Below are 23,529 nucleotides of genomic sequence, written 5' to 3' on the forward strand. Positions count from 1 at the left end.
ACACTTAAGATCTGATGGAGATTTACTCATTAGGCCCATAATATGAAAATATTGCACTGTTCTCAAAATCAGCATCCTTTACCCTTAGTTTAAAAAGTTGCATATTTTAATACTTACTTAGCCACAGCATCTTTAACATTCTTATTTGCAAGTCCTAGATAATGATCTATCTGTGCCTGAAAGAAAGTTATAAAGGAGTAATTAGATAACTACCATTGCTAAAGAATCTTATTAACCATTACTATGTGCCAACAAATTAGAGGCTTAATAAGAAACTATTACATTTCTCATTTGTATAACGCTTTGGAAACTGGCACTGACACATCTGTAAATCCCATATAATAGAGTGAGCTCTGTATTCTGAAATCAGCAGTTAAGAAATTACCTGATGCCGTTCATAAATAACAGGAACGCTGAAAAGGGAAATCAGAGCTGAAAAAGGAAATAAAAAACCTTTTAAAAAGACTGGTATGATTTAAGGAACAACTCTAAAAAACGATCAAACTGGCAACACTCAGGATAACCAGCCAGTATTCTTAATGAATGAATAAATACACAAGAATCTCCTGGATGCATCTGCTATTCAGAAGCCACTCCAGAGGCTATGGGAACTATTCCTAGCTTCAAATCACATCACACAGATTTTATAAAATACGGGCATCCCTGGTTACATTGGTGATTACACCATCAGATAAGGCTACCCTTTATCTGGTTTACTGCTGCTAGTTGGAGCAATCTTTAAAGCAGCATTGCAATAAACTGAGTATCAGTATCAGCAATTAAAGAGATCACTACCTCAAATTTTCATCCCGTTTTTCTTACAAGAATATTCTCCACTAAAATGTCTCTAAGCTCTTGCATACGATTTTTTTTCTTTCAATGTTTCATTCCAGTGATTTTGTAGACTTACCCAAAATCAGTAGTGTCAGACCATTGAACAAGGCCCCAACATAGGTAAATACCCACATCAACACTGCAAACTATAAGAAAATAACATTAGCCTATTATAAACAAAATTCCAGTACAGTTTATTTTTTCAATGCAAATAAAAGCATCCCATCTAAATGCCAACTACTAGAGGCATATATCTTGAAGACTTGGTAAAGTAGCATGAATATTTCACTTCTTAGTCACCAGTCTCAATTCAGAATTTCAGTACCCTAACTAAAACAACAGATTTGACCCATTCTCTGGACCACACTACCAAATAGTTGGTTCTATTTTTTTCTGAAATCAGAAAACACACAAAAGTTACACCTTACCCCTCCAGCTCTAATAGCATTTAGATTTTAAATGGGGAGGTTGGAAAGGTATTATGAGAATTAGTTATTAAAACTGATTTTAAAATAGTAACTGGCTAAGTGCTTGAAGATACATACTCATATGAGCTGAATGATACAGACATCTGATAAGCAGTAATGGGGTAGGGAGTACTTATCAGGGAAACTAGATTTCAGGTACCAAAAATATCACCTTTAACAGTTTAAGGATCAGGGATTGTCTGCCCAGTGACAAATGTTTTAAAAGCTACAGTTAAACCTGGGCATGATTTCTCCTCCAACTTTTACACCTGTTGATGACTGACCATTATTATTTTCTTAGGCACTGCCTTTATTTAACAAAAACTAATATATTTACTATGTGCTAGGCACTGTTTTAAATGCTTGACAAACTCATTTATTCCTCTTAACCTTATTACCACAGCAGATGCAGGCACTAAAGAATAGAGAGTTTTCATAATTTGCCTGGAGTCAGAATATAGCACCTATAGATTTCACTGTCCTCTCCAGGGGCTGCGGACTGCAATACACTGACTAATCTCTCCTAGTTTAGTATTCCTGGCTTCAAAATCTGGGATTTTTTTTTTTTTTTTTTAATCATCAAATGAGGCAGTTTAGGAGAAGCATTGCTTCTAAAAAGCGATTTCATTTTGCAAAGTCTTTTATTTTCCTTTCCATACTTTAGTTTATTCATGAGATGGTTGGGAAAGGATTTCAAAGTTTTCTTCAGTTCTAAAACTTCATTACATCATATAGTAAAATGACATGTTCAAAGCAGTTCTTGGAAGACTTAGCACAAAGACAGTCTGAATTTTATCAACCATTGGTTCTCAGTAGTTCCTTTGCTTGTTAATTGGACGTTTCATGTGTGTGTCTAGCAATCACTTAGGCCTATTTGCCATGTTAGAAACATCACCATGATGCCACCATCTACAGTGATTGTTTAGGTGTATATAACACAGTATAAATGAAAAGGAAAGTAGAGTTACCACCTCCATTACCTAGAGCAGGGATCAGCAAACTTTTCCTGTAAAGAGCCAGACAGTAAATATTTTAGGTTTTATGGGTGACTTTGGGTCTCCATCTTGTATTATTCTTTGTTGTTGTTTATAACCCTGTAAAAATGTGAACCACATCCTGAGCTCCAAGGCTGTAAAAAAATAGGCTGTGGGCCAAATATGCGGCAGTCTGCTCTAATCCTTGATCTAAAGCATATCTTTCTCTGTGTATCGATTCATTCAACAAAATCTGACTAACTGCCTACTACGAGCTAGGTACTCAGCATTAATTAAGATGCTCAAGCTATAGAAAGCACCCTTACGTCACAAAGATAGTTTACAGTCCTCCAACCATCAGTTCTACAAATAACAACACTCTGATCACCCCCTACAACTGAATTTAATGTTCAAGTGAACAAATATCAGGCATTCTTAATACCCGGCAATTGAAAATAATATATATTTTTAAATGCTGCCCTGTTCTTAGCAACAATTATGGAACTTCCAGTAGAAAGGTTTGAAGGATGACTCCAGTTAGCGAGCCTTTTCCTTCTCACATACTTTCATAGACTCCTATTGCAGAAGCTAAATATAACTTCCGTACTTGAGCAAGTTTACTATAGAGCAAGAGAGCTATTTTCATCCATTACCATCCACAAGTCTAAAGAGAAATAAATCAACCTTCCACATTTTAGAAGAAATTGCTTTAGCAACAAAGATACCCTTACCGTGACAGAATTCAGATAGTAGTACACATAGCTAAACATAAGTCCTAATTTGATCATTAATCACTGACCAGGCTTGCACTCCAAATCCACAAGGAAAGAAGCCCAAGACATCACACCTGGGTCATCTAAGGGTCTCAAATGTCACTTGCCCCTTCGAGGACACTCTTCCTAAAAATCAGGCTATCCAGTGGCAAAAAGAACAGAGGGAAGCCTCAAATGTCTCTGGCACCAGGCAGGTGACATAGATACTGAGGGAAGCTGGATAAGGACTGATGCAAACAGATTCTTCCTCTAAGGAGGGCACTTACAACCCAGCTCCAAATACAAGGATACTTCAAAAAGGTCATATTATCTTTTAATTATACTTTTCCATGAACTTTCTGAAGTACCCTCATACTGTGGGCATGCAACTACTTTAAGCCAATGTCACCAAATTTTCTCATTTTAAGAAAGAAACCAGAAATTTACATTTTTATGTACTATCATAGAATTTAAGTGTTTCAGCTATGTTTGGAAAAAAAATTGACACTTTGGGGGCCCCCCCAAAAAAATACTGGGTAAGGCTTTCCAAACAACATGCCACCAAAAGAAAAAAGGGTGGCAGTAGAACCTAGCATTCTAGCAATTGCACAATTACTAGAAGTTACATAGTAACAGTAGCAACTGTTTTTTAAACATGTACTTTATGGCAGTTGCTGTGCTTTATATGCATTAAGTCAGTTAAATCTCATTATAACCCCTAAAGTTAAAAACTGGTATTATCCCCATAAAAGAGACAACCAAGACACAAAGATTAAGCAAGTTGCTAGACCAGAGGTCACAGAGATCTCAGGTTTACCTGACTCCAGAACCTGCTCAGCTACAAAGCAACCTACAGAGTAACCATTATTAATGGAGACTGCAAATGTGCATAGTATCATGAGGCAGAAAAAAGCCCAATAAACACCACTTTGAAGAAGCAAACAGACAGCTCTCATTTCACTACAAATTCTATGCTATTTCATGGCAAATACTTTGCAACATTACAGCCAATGCATATCAGTGGTGGAAGTCAAAGCTCATCTCTCCTTTGGGCAGTAATGAGACTGCAGGGAAGAGAACCAAAGTGTAATGAAGATCTAACACAAATTTACTGAGGGCAAGGACCATGTTTCGTCTTTCTTCAAGGGGAATAAGGGATTAAATTTAACTGTGTATCACACACCTGATTTAAGAGCTCTGCAGATTTATGATGACCCTTAAAGGATAATGTCTTTAGGGAAAATGAAGAGAGAGTGCTTGTGGTGCTACAGCTAATGTTGGAATCCTGCCAACGTCGCCAATTGTCAGCTCTTTTACCTGCCTGTAATCCTGCACCAACTGGACCAATTGTCGAGCTAGGACTGGGTCTAGTGCTCACATACCCCTCAAGCCCACTGTCCAGACTGGGTCACAAACCCTTCCCACTCCAGACTGAGTCCCCAGACCACTCACATGCAGGTCCATGAGCTAGGTAACCAGCCAACAGGTCCTTGGAAGCCTTAGGTTGGAAAGCATAGCTTCACGGAGCGGATGCCCCAGGCAGATTCCCACAAAGCACGGTGCCAGGCAAGCGCACCAACTCCACCCACCCACACACAATTTGTTTACTGAACCACCCCCAACCGGCCCTGAGGTGAGGGGATCCTGATTAAATTATTCTATTTTCCCAACAGTGCTTAAAAGATTTCCAGAAATTACTTTGGCAATTCTGAAAATTTCAAAACTTTTCTGCATTCTTAAACACTGAAAATTATTTGACCTTCAGACTCATTCATTAGTTAGTATTCCTTTGACTGTCTCTAAACACCTACAGCCCATTTCCCTTCTAATTTTTCTGTGAGCCAAAGAAAAAGGAAACTGTCAAAATGTGTATGTTAATAGCTGCGTAAGTGCCTAAGGGATAGATTGTAATATACTTCTGGGTTAGCTATTTCTGGAGCTCAGGACTTTTTTTGCTCACTTTCAGATTTAAGATCATATTCTAGAACATTATTGTTGCCAAATGTTCAGGCAACTTTAGCTAGAAATTTTCTTGCAGATAATTATAATTTTTCACTGAATGCCACAAAACTACAGCCACATAGAATCTAATCTTTATCATCAAAAGCCATATTACAGAAAAATAAGAACTTCTACTGAAAACACCTGGTCTTAGTTTCTAGTAGGTACAATTATTACATGACTTTGGGGACTTGGGTTTCAAAAGGCAGCAATCCCCTTAATAAAGCTCAGAGCCTTACTCAATTAGCCCCAAAGCTGAGTTGTGGGACTATTATATGCTTTTCTTCTATAATTCAGGGTAGAAATTTGGAGGGATGGGGGGATGGGGGGATTATAGCCCAGAGTTTATAGATTAATGCCACAACTTTTAAAAAGTGATTCTCCAGGCAGTATCCCCAGAAAAGTTAAATCATATTTTCAGAGGATGAGACACCCCCACCCCTTCACGTTCCCAGGTATCAGTAAATTTTATAGTTCCCAGGTATCAGTAAATTTTATAGTTCCCAGGTGATTCCAGTGTGCAACCAACACTGAGAACCACTGTTTTAAAACCAGAGCCCCTACCAAAGATCGCTTACACAGAAAGTCACTCACAGAAACTGAATTAAACCTTTACTAAGGGGTTCAAATTTGTTCGACTATCTTACCACTTAAGTCTCCCCAGTGTTTCTCAAGGTATACTAGTTTCCTGGTGGTAATGGGTGTTATTTAAGCAAGATTGACAAATATCACTAGGTCAAATAAAGTTATCCAGCCCCTTTCTGACTTCTCATACACTAGCCTCTTCAAGAAAGGAATACATACACAGCTTTCTCAACTTAATTTTACTAAAGAACATTCCTCCTTTATTTCTCCCTCATTTACTCCCTCCCCATCCCACCCCCAATTTTATGCCTGGCTTTTTAAAAGTGGGAACATACCCACTTTAAGTAATGTAATTTTTAAAACAAATCCTAAGGATCGGTCAAAACATTTGCTTGCAGTGAAATTTTATACGATTAAATGTTTGAACTAAGTTCTGCTAAATGGAACATGTTCTCACTTATTGGTGGGAGCTAAAAATTAATATATAAATTCACACACACACACACACAAAAAAAAAAAACGGGGGGGGGGGGAGAAGATATAACAACCACAATTACTTGAAGTTGATACGACAAGCAAACAGAAAGGACATTGTTGGGGGGGGAGGGAGGAAGGATGGAGGTTTAGGTGATAGGGAGCAATAATCAGCCACAATGTATATCGACAAAATAAAATTAAAAAAAAATATTATCAGTGATTTTGCCCGTACTATTTGACTAGGAAATGGATTGTTGCTCAATCTATGGACACTCGAGATCTTTTCTAGGACTTAAGTTTGTAGTTAAGTGCAAAGGAGCCAAACAAATGGAACGATTACATAAGAACTTTAGAAATCTGCAGACCATGTCTTTTTTTATTTGCCCAAACCAACCACCAGGACACCTAGACCAGGCACACTGATGCCCGCCATTTCACATTAGGGCTTTTATAACAGTATGATGAGTCTTGGAGTTTGGTTATTTCTTTGAAATAACAGCCTCCTCCCTCACACTGTCCCCCTCCCCCACCCAAAAAAGACAATAAGAAAAAAAAGTTTCACATACTAGCAAGAGGGGCTTAAATTTTTCAATTTCTAAGGAAGAAGGTTTCAAATAGAAGTGGTGATAATTGTGATACAGAATATAAAAATGCAGATGATATAAATTTGAAGGCACCAGATATTGCTTTTATGAAGATAATGAGTTATACAGAAACGTCTTTCAAATTTTTGTTTAAAAGCTATTATTTTATATAAGTGATTCAACATCTATTTGATACAACATCTATTTTCTAAATAACAAAAAAATTTTAATGAGAATTTCCATTGCATTTTCTTGAAATTAGGACGGTTTCCATTTTCCCAGCTATCAATCTTACAAAATCAAAGTTATTCCAAGTAAAAGCTGGTTCCTATAAATTTTTAAAAATTCACTGGTATTTAAACAAGGTCACAAATTCACCTATAAACTAGAGAGACTGAAGCTCTTTTAGTAGCAAATTTTCCACAGTTCTAAAATCTGAATACAAGGAAAAAAAAAATCAGTCTAAAAAGGGTAAATAGATTTTTTTCCTTTATACTGAGAAAGTAAAAAAAGAATGAGAATTGGAAAAAAGGTCGTCGGTTTTTTTGCTTGCTTTAGCACAAGAGAATATGACTTCTACCAGTTACTGTGGCTAAAAGTTCACTCCTAGAAGAAAAATCATTTTCTTTTTCTTTTTCTTTTTTATTTATTTATTTATTTATTTATTTGTCTTTTTTTTACTTCGTGACCGGCACTCAGCCAGTGAGTGCACCAGCCATTCCCATATAGGATCCGAACCCGCGGCGGGAGCGTCGCCCGCTCCCAGCGCTGCACTCTCCCGAGTGTGCCACGGGGTAGGCCCAAAATCATTTTCTTTTTAAAATGCTCTCTATATAAACAAAAACTATGAGGAATAAGCACGGCCATACATAGAAGGAAAATGCTCAAGGAACTCTCTCTCTAGAAAAGGAACACTAGAAACCATTTTTATAAAGAGCTTCTTTTTTCAATTAGAGGCATCTTAAGCAAGTATTCTGTATTTATATTATACCCCTATATTCAGTGGAAACAAACACATGCAATCTGTACTACTCACATATGAATAAATAAAATTAAGAAAGGACTTAACTAAATTCTCATGTAGCAGAATCACAAGGTTTATCAGGAAAGACCCATCACGTACATTACCAGAGCGTGCACCTGAATTACCAAGGGCTTCATACCTTGGCATGGGGAGAAAAAGACGGATACCTGCCTTATCCTTTTGCCTCAACAAATTTTGAGACCTAAAATGCCAGGTTCACTTTATGTGCTAACATGACAAAGCAGCTGTTAACTGGAGGCCTAAGTGAACTGCAGTCTGAGAAAGTCACCAAGCAGCCTTCCTTGAGCTCTGGGCTTGCCAAAATACAATACTCAGGGAAACCAATCAAATCAGTTTTGTTTTTGTTTTTGTTTTTTCTTTTCAACAGTATTGCTAATACTTAAGGACAAAAAGTAGCAAACAATAATTCTAATGCAAGTCTTTTTTTTTTAAATAATAATAAAGAATGTTTTAAAAGTATAAGAAAATTTTATATAGTGTTTCAGAAAGTAAATCTATCTCATCATGTGCCACTTTCTGTTACTTTCACCAAATTAGCAAAATCACTCCACACAAGAATTTATCAAGTTCAGTTTCTCTCATACTAGCTTCCTCACGAATAATATAATTGCTTTTTTAAAAAGGGCAATTTTCAAAAGAAATTAAAACATGAGATTTAACAGCAAAAAAATTATCTCGCATGATTTATTCATAAAATTTCTTCATATTCTATTTTCAAATATCTGCTCAAAACAAAGATCTAAAAGGTTTCTTAAGTATATAATCAGTCCTTTCCTAACATCTTCCCGCTCCTCTTGCCTTGGACAAATACTTTTACACGTACACAACTGTCTTCTCATAGGACTGTGTATGGATGGCAATAAACTTTTTTTTGAAAGAACAAATGTTTTCTTTTGATTAAAGACAAATGGAAACTTTATGCTCAAACCTGTACTGAGCTGGAACATGATAAATCATTCCAAATCATTCAATTTGTTTTATTTTGCTTTTAAACAGATTACTTCAAGAATGACTCCTCTCAAAAAAAAAAAAAAAAGTTAAATTATAGACACAGCTGCCCTCATTATTACACTGTGCAAACATGGAGGATGACTTTTTGTTGCCATTTGCATTGTCTATAAAAATGACTTTCTTTCCTCTATCAAGCTTCATGATGCTTTTCTTGAAGTCACCTCTCTCCTCCACCAATCTTTGACTGCTAAATTTAGAAATGGCTCTTTGCTCTTTGAAGATCTGTATCGCTATTTATAGACAGTGTTTCTTCTTAACCAATTCCTATCCACAAATCCTCCATCTTAAACTGCACCAGTACCTCCTTTTCCATGATTTTTCACATATGTTCTACCCCAACAGTCAAGCTATCTATAGCAAACAGGTCTTCGGTGATTGGAAATTGTATTTTTCTAGGCCATGTGTACAAAGTTCTATTTCATTTAATCCAAAATATTTTTATTTGTTCTCTTTTGAAACTAATTAATCAAAATTGCCAAGCAACATAACCATGATCTTTTTATTTACAGACTGACACCAGATCATTTCAAAGCATTACTACACAATAAGTCACTAAATGCAACCACTCTATACAAGAGATAATAAGCCATAAAAGGAAACCAAATTGTTTACCCTCAATGTTACTATTAAATTCCTTAGGTTCCAAGTCTTAAATAGGAGAAGCACACAGTTGAAAATGATATATAATCTACTGGCTTATAAAAGCCAGTTTTAAAAAAAAAGGAAAGAAAGAAAAAGCATTTTAAGCCCTTAAACCTATTCTGACCGGTTCAGAAATTATTTTTCTGAGTCTAAAGACCCAATCATCTATTACTATGATATTCCTGGCTTGCATGACAAATTGCAAACTAGAGCACTTCTCTTGAAAAATAAAAATTATAATTACCCCATATTACATTTCTACCCTGGCTTAGATTGGAAACGAGTTTGTCTGTCTTAAGCAGGGTCAGAGGCAACAGCAAACAAAACACCAATGGCAAGTTCTATGTAAAGGATAAGCACCACAGTTCCAGGGCCTGAGGCTCAAACTGGACTGTGGCTTAGTACTTGTTTCAAGTCAATCAAAATTTTGGGAGAGTTTGTTGGTTTTGTCCTCCCCTCCCATCCCCCAGATTTACTGAGGTATAACTGAAAAATAAACATTGAATATATTGAAGGTATACAACCTGACGATTTGATACATGTATACATTATGAAATGATTACCACAACCAGGCTAACTAACATACCCATCACTTCACATTGTTGTCTTTTTTTTTTTTTTTTTGGCGTTGTGAGAAAACTTAAGATCTACTCTATTAGCAAATTTAAAGTATATAATACAGTATTATTAACTATAGTCACTTTGCTGTACATTAGATCCCCAGAACTTATTCATCTTATAACTGAAAGTTTATACTCTCTGACCAATATCTGGACTCTAATAGCTGCTATGTAGTAAGATCCGAAAACTAAAGAAAAACTTATCACCAACTGAAGATTAGTTAAGGTGTTTCAGAATATTAAATCATTTAAAGAATAAACACTCCAAGAGAGTATATGATATGATATAATTTATGTCTACGAATTGCATATAAACTAAGAAAATAAGTGCTAGACTCTCAAAGTCAAGAAGAATAAATCATATCTGGTATTAAAAGCATCAGATAATCTTTATTCCTATAGTCAAAAATGTTCTCTCACATTTAATCTTTCTGATTTCCAAAAGTATAAGTGTGTAATTTAATTTCCTTTAAAAAGTAATAGCACTTTCCTCCATCCTAAATATCTGACTGTATTCTGAATTTTAAAATACAAGTTTACAGTAATGTGATTTCATTACACATTTGTCATTTAGCTGAATAGAGAAAAATAGAATTTTTACTCAATTCTTTTGTTATTATTCTGGGTATGTCAGAAATTAAAAACAAAATAAACTTACCTTCAGAGAATCAACTAAATCATCAACTAAGAAGAGGCGCCTGAGTTCTTTTATCGTGCAGTTCACATGACCAAGAGCAGAATTACTGTATTTCTGAACCAACTCCTCAGATAGAGCGACTTCAGATTCCAAATATGCCCTAGAAAATAAAACACATCATAACTGTCACTGATTGAAGTGATTTTTCCCTAAATGTCAACCAGTAACTATATATATGTAAAAGAAGAGATTAATAAAATATTCTACTATAAAAGCCCATTGTTTCTAAATTAAGCATATTCTAAGAATTCACCAAGTAGCGGGTATTTCACTGATCTGCACTGTCTGCAGACTAGCCTAGAAAAAGCATATCCTTTGAAGCGAGACTGATCCTGAGCTTGAATCTTGCGCTCTGTCATTTACTTGTCTGGGTAACTTTACAAAGTTACAGTATTCAGTCTTCCTCTACACCTTAGTTTTCCTCATTTATAAAATGAAGATTATCATGAGGATTTAGTGTGTAAAGTGCTTAACACAACTGGGCACAAAAAAGCCCTCAATAAATGGTAGTTATGGGTTTGGTTTTTTTCTTCAAGTTGGCATTATGTTGTCTCATCAAATTTTCCTAACAAAGATCCAATTCACTTCAAATGCTACACTCTTTCAGCCTAATCTTTATGGGAAACTGCCCAATATGTCAAGCAACAGATTGTAAAATGGCTGCCAAAAGAATCCCAGCAAAACAGACTAGTTACTGTCCACCTAGATGCCCTATATCTCTACTGAGATGGCTGGAATTGTTAAATTTAGGAAGACAACTGTTAACGAGGGGAAAAGTCAAGTCCACAGAAATGCAAGAAACTGTTTCATTAGTTACTGTTTCAAAGAAACCGTTTTATCTTGGCACAGTAGAGCTAACTCAGAAGTGCTAAGCATTCTTTCATATCTGCTGGAAGTGGTTCCTCACCCAGTCCCTCCACATCACTTCCCCATGTCTGTGTCAGTACTCACTCACACTAGAAATAACAATCCTCTTAGACAACTCCTTGTCCCATAGTTTTACCTCTGCAACATGCCCCAAATATTTCTCCTTATTTTTATTCATAGTGCCATCACTCTAGTTTACTCACAGCTGGCATGTTCTGTCAGTCTCCAAATCAGTCTCTGATCTGTCTGCATCCTAATCCACTGTCAGCCAACACCATAGCTTTATTTGAGCTATGCTAGATAGTGCTATCTAGGTTGAACTCAGGTGGGAGTCAGAGGACCTGCTACTCCCTAGCAAAGCATTTAATTTCTCTGGGTCAGAGTTCCAACACTGTAAACTAGAGAAACAGACCTTCCTAAATCCCCTCAGGCTCAAACATTCCGTGATTCTATGGTTCCAAGTTTTCAACCAGAGAGCCCTCCTATATCTTTCCAACCTTGTTTCCCACTACTTCCTGTTTTGCAGCCAGAAATGAGTCATTCACTCTCATTTTTTAGCCGTAAAGCCTTTGTTCATCATACTGTTTTCCCAAGCCACAATGCTCTCCTCTCACCTCTGGTGTAGTTTGATCTAGTCAGCCTCATGTCAAATCCAACCCATATGTATGAAGTCTCACGTGATAGATACTCTCTTCCATCAGACCCTAATGTAATCTCTCACTTCTGTATACCTCTAACAATGCTTTTTTTTGTATTATTCTTTTAGTATTTATCATATCCAGCTCTGAAACATACACATGCATATACCTGTATATTTTTCCTACTAGAGTATAAACTGTTAAGGATCAGGAGTATACCTTTACTAGTACAATGGTCTAGCACACTGTTAGACAATTATTTATTCATCAACAATAGCAAAGTATTAATACCAAGTTAAAAATACTTAAAGACACATCAATCTTTAAACCAGCAATAATTTATTTATGCAATTTTGAGAAATATAAAAAAAGTAGCTGACATAAACTTGGTTGGTATTCTGCTTCTCTGCAGCACTGCTGCTGGTTCTTGCTAAAGGCAACATGCCTAACCAAAAGGCACAAAAACAGTACCCTATATCAATGACATCCTATAGATATTTACATTAATTCCACTGGCATTTATGTGATATTAATGTGATGCCAGCACTTTGCAACACACTTTTGCAATAACCACAGGTACTAGGTATGAACTGTCATCTTCACTGTGTAACTGGAGAGCAAGGAAAAACTGTTCAAAAGGTTGAAACTGGCATATTGGCTGAATTTATAATGACCATAAAAGGCCTTTGAACAAAGAAAAGTGCTTCTAAGAAGGAAATAAAGAATAAAAAAATCACTAGTCTCTTTCAAAAATCTTCTTTAAAATCAAACAATGTATAAAATTTATAATATAGATAATTTGGAAGTTTTGGCTCAATAACATTTTTACAAATTTCAATGTAACTAATTAAAACTCTCACTCCTTTATGAGTAGTGGCATGATATGGTGCTGCCATTTTGGAGCTGCAAGTTCATGTTACCGAATTCCAAGTCTGTCTCCAACCCTCGTAAAATGGAGTAAGTAATACCACCTATCTCATAGTTATCCTGAAAGTTAAATATGTACATAAAAGGCCAGACACTTAAAGCCATTCAATAAATGTTGGTCTCTCCCCCAAAATATGAGTATCATTACTTCATCAATAAGAGAAAAGTTAAGAGAGAAGCAAATCACCAGTCTTTATAATAAGCAAAATAACTTAGTACATCTCTTCTTTAAAGTTTGAAAATCAATTTAAGTTTACCCATTAATATCAACTGGATAATGTTCTAGATAAGCACATACTTATTCATACCCAAACAGATACTTGCTTTGTAAAACAGTTTCTAAATGCTCCCAATCTATTCAAGGAAGAATGATGTCCATACACAAAACAATTAGAGAACATTTCAAAGCCATAGTTAGTGTAATAGGAGCGAGATTCTCAGATTACTTTGGGCCACTGTTGGAGAAGCCTTCTTCAAAGAGCTGGGTCTTAAATCAAATACAGAACCCAATAAAAAGCATGACAGACTGGGGCATCTGGGGAGCTAAGAAAGGCATCATGAAAATGGGCACATAATCCTAGAAGGGGTAAATGAGAGACAAGACAAAGATATCTGGACTTCATCCTATTGTAAGCAGAGAGCCAATAAATAATGCCTAAAAATATGGTAAAAGTGGTACATTAGAAAAATTAATCTGACAACATCTGTAGAAGCTGAAGTAATCTAAGATAACAAGAAGACAATCTGGTAACAAGTGGAGTCCAACCAGACACTGGCAAACTTTTTCTGTAAAGGGCCAGATAGTATTTTAGACTTTGAAGTCCATATGGTGCTCTCCTACTGAAGTATGAAACCAGCTAAATAAATAAGTGTGGCTATATTCTAATAAAACTTTATTTACAAAAGCAGGCAGCAGACTGGATTTGGCCATGGCTATAGTTTATGAACTTCTGGTCTAGATTAAGGGGGCAGTGGAAAACAATAAAACTTGGTGATTTTTCTTTGCATGAGATGAAAACAAAAACATCAAAACCAGGTGCCTGGAAATTACCATGGTAGTGGTGTCACTGATAGAAATTAACAAGTTTGAGGGAAAAAGATCATTTAAAGACATGGGTGGGGACTGACTACTAAAAAGTACAAAGTTTCTTTTTGGTATGATAAAATAGTTCTGGAATTAGATGGTGATGGTTGTATAATTGTGAATATACTAAAAACGACTGAATTTCAGAGTATGTGAATTATATCTCAAATTACACTGCACTGGCCAGCTGCAAGAAAAAAAAATTGGGAAAAAAGCATAGAGTATAAGGTAAGGGCAAAAGACTCAAGCTGAGATGGGTCTCCATAGCAACTAGGTGTATAATGCTAGAACGGACTTGTGAAAATAAGGGTGGAAGATGATATCCAAGAGACAAGGAGATGCTGAAATAAAGCTCTCCAAAAGATAACAAAAAAATGTAATGTCTTAGGAAATGAGAAGAAGAAACTAGATAGAGAAGGAATGGTAACAAAAGACAACCATGAAAGGAAAGAATGACAGAAAAACATAAGCATACTACTAGAAAGAAAGGTGTGAAATATCACAGCATATACTAGCAGATAGCAAAAAGGCAAGCAACATGGAAAATATAACCCTCACCAATCCTAAAAATGTCAAAAAGATATAACTTCCATTAAAGTTAGATAACAAACACCTACTTCTAATAAGTAAATATTCCTAACAAGTAGTAGGAGTTGGTTTAATAATACTATAAACAGTCTTTTCTATCATGAGCCTTTGAAATGATTAGGAAATCTCAAAAGCAGCTGTTTTTCATATGGCTTTTTTTAGTAAAAAATTTGCAATTATCTTCAAGCAGTTAAAAAAAAAAAGTACGCCTATAACTCTAGAGAGTAGAACAAAGTCTTAATACTAATCTAATACTAATCTACTGCTGCCAGTGTGTATCTCGTTTTCCAGACATCTCACCTGAATGGGTGGCCTTCATCTGATTTCTGGATAGCTTGGATCACACCTTTATATATCCTAAAGCTGATAGTCACAGAGAGCAGGGCCAAGGCAATGTAGGCCATTACACTCACAATGCTGAAAACTGTCAATGAAAGCAGCAGGAATAAGCTGGCACCAAACACCACTCCAGTCTTCTTAATGTCTCTCCAGTAGAGGAGGTCAACAACTAAAAATGAAAAAAAAGAAATCTGAAATTAGAACACCACTTTATCCATTTGGCTTTGCTCCACCTACAAAATAAAAGGGCCACTAAAGTAAAATCCTAATCTAAAATGTTAAAGACTAACTTTGTAAGTTACATTTTAAACCCAACCTGTTGTTTATTAGTGTAATACCTGCATCTGTTTTTACTTTTTACCATAAAGTGTTTTTCATTCAAATCTATTTCTTGCATGACCAAATCATTCTGGCTATACAAGATTATTTAAAGTCTCCAGCCTGGCAAGACCTCTAATCCAAAACAAGAAATTACTTAAAATCATCTTGAGGGTTTTTATCTTCATACAATGCATGATATACATTCAAATAATAGAAAAAATATTAGCACACTCACTAAAATGAGATACTTCAGTGACACAAAAATATTTATCTGCAGAAAATCACTAATTCAAAAATTGAGAAATTACAACTTTATTAAGAAGTATACATATGAGCCTTACAGATATGCTTTTAAGAACACTCTTTGAGAAACTTAAAATTTTAACTTAAACTGGCTATCATTAAAAGAAAAATTTCCTACAAAGCAAAAGACAGGAAACAGCCTTTAGATTACCTGAAAAGCCACTTCCTTCTAAGAGGAAATAAATATAATGCCATAAAAATTTAGGGGTCAAAGAAAAAAGACTCAATGTTTTATACTGTTATATAATGTTTATTAATAGTAAGGAGTCAGACAAAGCCTAACTTAGCAAGTCTGCTCTTGGCCTGTGGTCACAGGACCACTGTGAGGATCAAATAACCATAGGCCTATGGTCTCAGGATCAGGTTATAATCAACCCAAGAGAACTCTGCAGTGTGCCAAAGGGCTCTTAAATTCATAGGCAAGATAGATATAATGCATCTCTGGATCGTGTCAGGAGAAAAAAAATTTTTATAGTAAAATAAATATGGATATATTCTTCAGAAGAATTTTAAATACCTCTTAATTTTTAAGATAAAGGAGGTGGCATCAAAGAAAAATCACATTTTTAGCGACTGCTTTGATTTGATACCCAGATCAAGGTATATATTACTTTCCTTTACTGTTAGGGATACTTCTATGAGGAAAACTATGTATGTGAACTGTAAAATGTTAGATATTACTACAAAGCCCTTAATTCCTATTAGTATATATCATGAGTACTAATTAAGATATTTTAAATGCTGATCACTGTGTCTGGCACACAGCAGGGATTCAACAAACATTTATTCCATTCTCCTAAATATTATTTGGTTTGAATGCTATTAATTTAACATTCTATGTATGTGATAGAGTCTGAATGTGTTGTCCCCCCCCCCAAAAAAACTCGTAGAAATCTGATCCCCAATGTGGCAGTGTTGGGAGCTGTTTGAGTCATGGGGGCAGATCCCTCACGAATGGAATGGATTAATGCTCTCCCTGGGGGGTGAGGGTAGTGACTGAGTTTCCAATTTATTCCTGAGAAAGCTGGTTGTTTAAAAAGACCCTGGTGCACGCCTCGCTTCCTCTTGCTATCTGATCTGCTTGTATCCACCAGCTGCCTGCCACTTTCTGCCATGAGTAGAAGCAGCTTGAGGCCCATACCAGATGCAGCTGTCCCAGAATTGTGAACCAAATAAACCTGTTCTGTATAAATTATCTAGTTTGAGGTATTCTGTTGTAGCAGCACAAATACAGACTAATACAGTATGATTGACAACTCTGTTTTCAAACTCTGATTTCAAATATTTATTCAAGTCTTCCCCAACTTGTTTGTTACAATCCTTACAATCTAGGTACGTTCTGTTCTATTCAACTGGTTTCTACCATTGTGCCAATACACTAGCACAACAGAGGACTAACCAGAACTTGAAATAGTGCATCTATGTTGTCAAAGTGACATTATGAATAATATTATACTGAATAAAGAAATAAGAGCAATGTTAATAGTTTTCTGACATTTAGCAAATATCAGGTGATACTGTTTGAGAAATTCAATCTAGTAGAATGAGTTAGAAAACCTGAAAATGGGAAAATGAACTTTTCTTTAGGGCCCTGTTCAACTATAAAACATGACAATCCTAGGAAAGACAAGACATGTAAAAACAAGTTAATAAAGGTATAAAATAAATACTGCACTGTCATGAGAACTCCGGAATAAAAAAAAAAACGAAAGAAATTTAAAAAGACTTTGTGAAAGAAACAGAAATTGAGCTGAGAATTGAAGAATGAATAGGACCTAGAAAAGCTGAAGGTCCAGGCCTAAGGTCTCTTTCTTCTAGCAATGGATCTAATAACACCATTTTTTACTAACAGGGTACAGTGAGAGGGCAGAGGAAGTGATGATAAACATAGCCTATGGTAAGACAATATTTTCCTGTGAGGCTCCCCCTGAGCCCCCACAACAGTGGTTTATATAAAACAGAGAAGCAAAGAACTTAAGCTGTGGAGTTGTATCACCTAGACTCAAACAATGAGTTGGACCACCTACATTCAAACCATGAGTTGAATTACCTAAACTCAAGCAATGAATTGGATCACCTAGAAAATGGCTCCATAACTTACTAGTTATGTGACCTCAGGCAAGTTACTAGACCCCTCTATACCTCAGTTTCCTAATTTATAAAATATGTATAGGAATAGAAATGATCCCACTGAGATGTTGTGATTCATTAAGTGAAATAGTAAGATTTTTCATTAATAAGAATTAATAAAAAGCACTTAATATAGTATCTAGCATATAATAAAGTCAATATATGCCAGGGCTGTTTTTTGTTGTTATTATTACTATTAACACTACCTCAATCACTGTCGCCTTTCTTAGCTAGGTATTCAAATAGTAAATATATAAGGAAGAATAAAAGAAAATTTCAACTTTATGATTAACTTATAAATTAATAAACCATACTGTAGTGTTATATCGTAAACATGCTAACCTTATAAACCACATGGAAAAGGACTTTAAAACTTATCTAAATTTTCACTATTACAGGGTAAATACAAGTTGACAGCCTAAAATAATCAGCAGGTAAAGTACACCTCAAATCTATTTTTATATGAACAAATGCTCCTATATCAAAATGTCTGGGTCTCAAAGTGCTCAAAAACATTTATTGTTCAAAATCACTACTGGTGAGAATATAAATGTACATGTACTCACTATTCCTCACCATCATTAAAAACTACTCAGTGAAATTTGATTAGGAAATCAGTGACTTCTGACTTGAGAAGTACGTCCTGTACAACATAAATTAATGTCTAATCAAATTACCTAATAAAATGGGAGTTACTGTCCAAAAAGGTCTTATGACTAGATAAAAATTATTTATAATCAGGCTATGATTTCTACATAAATGAATATGGTAGGAAATATCACAACTAGAATTCACACACCCTCATACTGGCTCTGCAATTACATAACTTTGGATGAGAACCCAACCTCTCTGGACTTCAGTTTTATCATAAATAAAGGGCATTAGTCATCAAATTTCTCTTTTCCCTTTAGAAACATGATTCATAGTTAGTACAAAGACACACATCAGTCCTATAATTCAAATTCCCCACTAGTGGATAAAATGAATGAGGTTTTACTACTGGTATTGTTTGTGCCGAATGTAATTTTTAAATATCTCCTTCCTATTTAGATCTAGATTTTGGCGGAAGAAGGAGGCTTAAATATTTTTATTCCTATCAGTCTCTTGAACTGAAACTTCTTAGAAATATTTTAAGTGCCAAACATTATTAAAACTTTAGGAAAACAGTAAATTCATATCCCTACAATTTTTCAAGCAATTAATTATCACAACTGTGAGAGAAGCTAAAAAAAAGTTGAAAAGCTACATACTATTAAAGCCTGATAGCTGTTTTAGAAAAATTTTCCAGGTTGCTGGTCTAAATTTTCCAATCTCCACACCTCCTTTTATTTCTTGAGTCAGCATTAATTGGGCACTTAACGTGATGCCAAACACTGCTCATGGCCCATACAACATTAGCTATTTTAATCATTAAAACTCAACAAGAGGTAGTCCTTCAGACAAGCAAGCAAAACCTAGCTCATATATGACTAGACCCAGATCACATAATTAATAATTGGCAGAACACAAATTTGAACTCAGGCTTCTGACCGACAAAACTCATACTATCTTTGGATGATGCCAAATTGAAGATTCAGCAGATTGAAGTTCTTCAAAATGTTGCACATTTGCATGCATAATGAATTGACAGAATGTAAGCAGATAATTATCACTTGTGAGATGAATCACAAAGGCCAAGAAGAAAGTCTCTCTAAATGACATTAATAAGATAATTAATGGGAAACACATACTTTCGTTTGTTTTATTTGGTGGCTGACTGGTATGGGCAACATGTCCATAATGATACATGAAAAGAGAATGTTACAAAAAGATTAATATAGTATAATCCCACTTTAAAAAATTTAAACATGTGTAACCATGAAGTCTGATAGGATATTTACTAAACAGTGTTTTTATCTCTGGGTAATGGGGCTTATAAATTTTGCTTGCTTCTTTGTTCTTTTCTGTGCCACCTGAAATTGTCCCATTCCAATGGCAAGCATGAATTATGATTATAATCAGAAAAAAGTTCACCCCTTTCTATTCTTATTCGATACCACTAAGGAATCTTATAACATGAGTGTGATTTTCCCAGTAGGCTTTCCTATTGGAGAAAGTCTGCTAGCTTAATTAATATTTGGACCCAGCTGATAGTCAAAACTAAGTGTATACGTAAATTGGTAATTCTGGTGTTTTGGGTTGAATCAAGTCAATTTCCCCAAAGTTGATGATACTAGAATAGTTGTGTATAAGGTCCAGCAGTACTCAGTGATTACAGCCTAAAATAAATTTAACTACATGAAAGTACAGTAAATCCTAACCTACTACTACTCTCTTTCCTCTTATCATATGGTTCCTAGGAATAAGTTCATTTCAATAAATAGAAGAGCTCTGAAAATTATATATGCAAGCTGACATATATTACATGGAAATAGGTAAACAGCTACATGAGAGTACCTCAAAGCAGACACAATGACAGGCATGTTGAAACAAGCCCTAGGGATGCTCTAGTGGAGCCACCAGACTCTTAAGAGTACTGAAGGAGGAAACAACAACAACAAAAAGGAACAAACAGCCAAGAGAGATGAGACAACTAGGCACATCAGGATAGTCACACATAAAACAAAATCAACATATCTAGGATGGTGTTAGGCAATCTACACTGCTATCAAAGTCACTGTGTAAAGTATAGAAGGATTTCAATCTTTTTTTGAAAAGGAGTTTATTGTTAGTGAAGCTCCAAGAATGAAAAAATATTTGTTTCTAGCAAACGGGGTTGCTGTCTTAACTGACATCTGCCAATAGTATTTCTAGTTGCTTAAAGATTCTTTAAATTGGTTTTAATAAAAAATTCTTGGAAGATTAAGTTTATCCAGGTCAATGGTTTGCAACAGGAGGAAAGGGTTATAAAGTTTTATTAAAACCCCTTTCTGAGGAATATATTCAAATACTGTTGCTTCTAATGTTCATCAAGAGATTTATATCCATTAGTTAATTTAGATGCTTGTTCAATATTGATACCAAAATCAGGCAAAGGCATAACAAGAAAATTATAGATCAATATCCCTTATAAAGAGATGCAATAATCAATCCTCAACAAAATACTAGTAAACTGAAGCCAGGAACATATAAAAAGGATTACAAGAGGATACTTCAAAAAGCTTATGGAAAGTTTATAACACCAACATCAAGGGTTTGGATCCCCATACTGGCCAGCCACCCAAAAAAAAAAAAAAAAAAAAAAAGTTAATGGAAAGATTCATGTTATCTTCAATTCTATTTTTCCATGAACTTTTTGAAGTACCCTTGGTACACCATGGCCAAGTGGGATTTATCCCAGGAATACAAGGTTGGTTCAACATATGACATCAATCAAAATAATATATCCTATTAACAGAATACAAATAAAAACCACATGATCACCCCAATAGATGCAGATAAAGCATCTGACAAAACCCAAAACCCTTTCAGGAAAAAAACACTCAATAAACCAGGAACAGAAGGGAACATCCTCAACCTGATAAAGGGCATCTATAAAAACCCATAGCTAACATCATACTTAATGGTGAAAGACTGAAATCTGTCCCCCTAAGACCAGGAACAAGACAAAAATATTCACTCTTGTCACTAATCCAACATTGTCCTGGAAGTACGATGCCATGCAATTAAGAAAGAAAAAGAAATGAAAGGTACCCAGACTGGAATAGAAGAAATTAAACTCTCTATTTGCAGATAACATGATCTTATACATAGAAAATCCTAAAGAACCCACAAAATGCTACTAGAACTAGTAAGTCCAGCAAGGCTGCAGGATATAAGATCAATACACAAAAATCAATTGTATTTCTAGACACTAGCAATGAAAAGTCTGAAAACAAATTAAGAAAATTATTCCATTTATAATGACATAAAAAATAAAACTTAGAAAACAAAGTCAAAAGAAACAAAGTCAAAAGTTTATGAACTGTAAACTATAACACATTACTGACAAAAACTAAAGACGACTTAAATAAATGGGAAGACACCCCACATTCATAGATTGGAAGACATTGTTAAGATGATAATACTCCTCAAACTGATCTGCAGTGCAAGCTCTATCAAAATCCTATCAGTCTTTTAGCAGAAATGGGTAAGCCAATTACAAAATTCATATGAAAATGCAAGGAATCCAGAATAGCCAAAACAATGTTGAAAAAGTACAACAAAGCTGGAGGACTACACTTCCATATTTCAAAACTTCCTACAAAGGAACAGTAATCAACATACTGCAGTAGTAGATCAGTGGAAAAAAACTGAAGAGTCCAGAAATAAGTCCTCACATTTATGGTCAATCAATTCCCACAAGGGTGCCAACACAATTCAATGAGGAAAGAACTTTCAACAAATGGTTCTGGGACAACTGGATATCCAACTGCAAGAGAATGAAGTTGAGCCATTCTAACTCAAACCAGATCAAAGACCTAAAGAAAAGAGTAGTTTAAACTATAAAACTCTTAGAAGAAAAAATAAATGTAAATCTTCACAACTTTGGAATAGGCAATGGTTTCGTAAATATGACACCAGAAGCACAAACAACAACAACAACAACAAAAGAATAGATAAATTGGACCTCATTAAAATCAAAAATGTTTGTGCTTCAAAGAACATCAAGAAAGTGAAAAGACAACCCACAGAATGGGAGAAGTATTTGCAAACCAAATATCTGATAAGGAACGTGTATTCAGAACATATAAAAAAACTTTTACAACTCAACAGTAAAAAGACAAATAACCCAGCTGAAAATGGGCAAAGCATTTCAATAGACTCTTCTCCAAAGAAGATATGCAAATGGCCAATAAGCACATGAAGATGCTCAATATCATTTAGTCATTAGGGAAATGCAAACCAAAACCACAATGAGATACCACTTTGTACCCCCTAGGACGGCTATAATAAAAAAAGATGAACAATAACACATTGACAAGAAGTGACAAAGAATCTTCAACCATTGCTGGTGGGAATGTAAGATTTAGCCACTATGAAAAATTTGGCAGTTCCTCAGCTACCTTGTGACCTAGCAATTCAATTCCATTCCTAGGAATTCCTACCCAAGAGAGTGGAATTTATGCACAAAAACTTGTACATAAATGTTCATAGCACTACTCATAACAGCAGAAAAAGAATAACCCAGTGTCCATAGAATGATGAATTTATAAACTAACTCTGATATATCCATATAGTAGAATATCATTGGGCCAAAAAAAGGAATGAAGTACTAATACATGCTACATGGATGAAATCTGAAAACTTTATGCTAAGTGAAAGAAGCCAGTCACAAAAGGCCAAATACTGTCTGATTCTGTTCATATGAAATGTCTATAATATGCAGTTTTATAGAGATAGAAAGATTTGTGGTTGCCAGGGCTTGGGGAAAGATAGGATGGGGAGTGATTGCTAATGGGTGTGGGGGTTTTTAGGGGGTGATGAAAATGTTCTGTAAATAGAGAATGGTAATGGTTGCAATAAATTTGTGAATATACTAAAAATCAATAAATTGTATACTTAACTAAAAAATTAAAAAGTCAACTAAAAAAAACCCCCCACTCATTTTAACATTTGTTTCTGTGCTAGGTTGTAAGCTCTATGAGGGAACATGTTTGTCTTGTATATCCTCAGAACTGAGCA

General features: G+C 35.1%; 1 protein-coding gene across 2 annotated transcripts in view; it reads right to left on the reverse strand.

The window, feature by feature from the left end:
* The window catches only part of RTN4 (reticulon 4), a 68,540-nt gene that overhangs the window by 1,275 nt on the left and 43,736 nt on the right, over nt 1-23,529 (reverse strand). For both annotated transcript variants that reach the window (XM_063078029.1, XM_063078030.1), the window contains 5 exons: nt 15,094-15,301; nt 10,651-10,789; nt 911-980; nt 386-432; nt 118-176 (listed from right to left, as the gene is read on the reverse strand). In XM_063078029.1, coding sequence (XP_062934099.1) covers nt 118-176; nt 386-432; nt 911-980; nt 10,651-10,789; nt 15,094-15,301 — 523 coding nt within the window. The remainder of the gene's footprint in view (nt 1-117; nt 177-385; nt 433-910; nt 981-10,650; nt 10,790-15,093; nt 15,302-23,529) is intronic.

The sequence above is a fragment of the Cynocephalus volans genome, chromosome 14 (genome assembly GCF_027409185.1).
Source record: "Cynocephalus volans isolate mCynVol1 chromosome 14, mCynVol1.pri, whole genome shotgun sequence".
Lineage (NCBI taxonomy): Eukaryota > Metazoa > Chordata > Mammalia > Dermoptera > Cynocephalidae > Cynocephalus > Cynocephalus volans.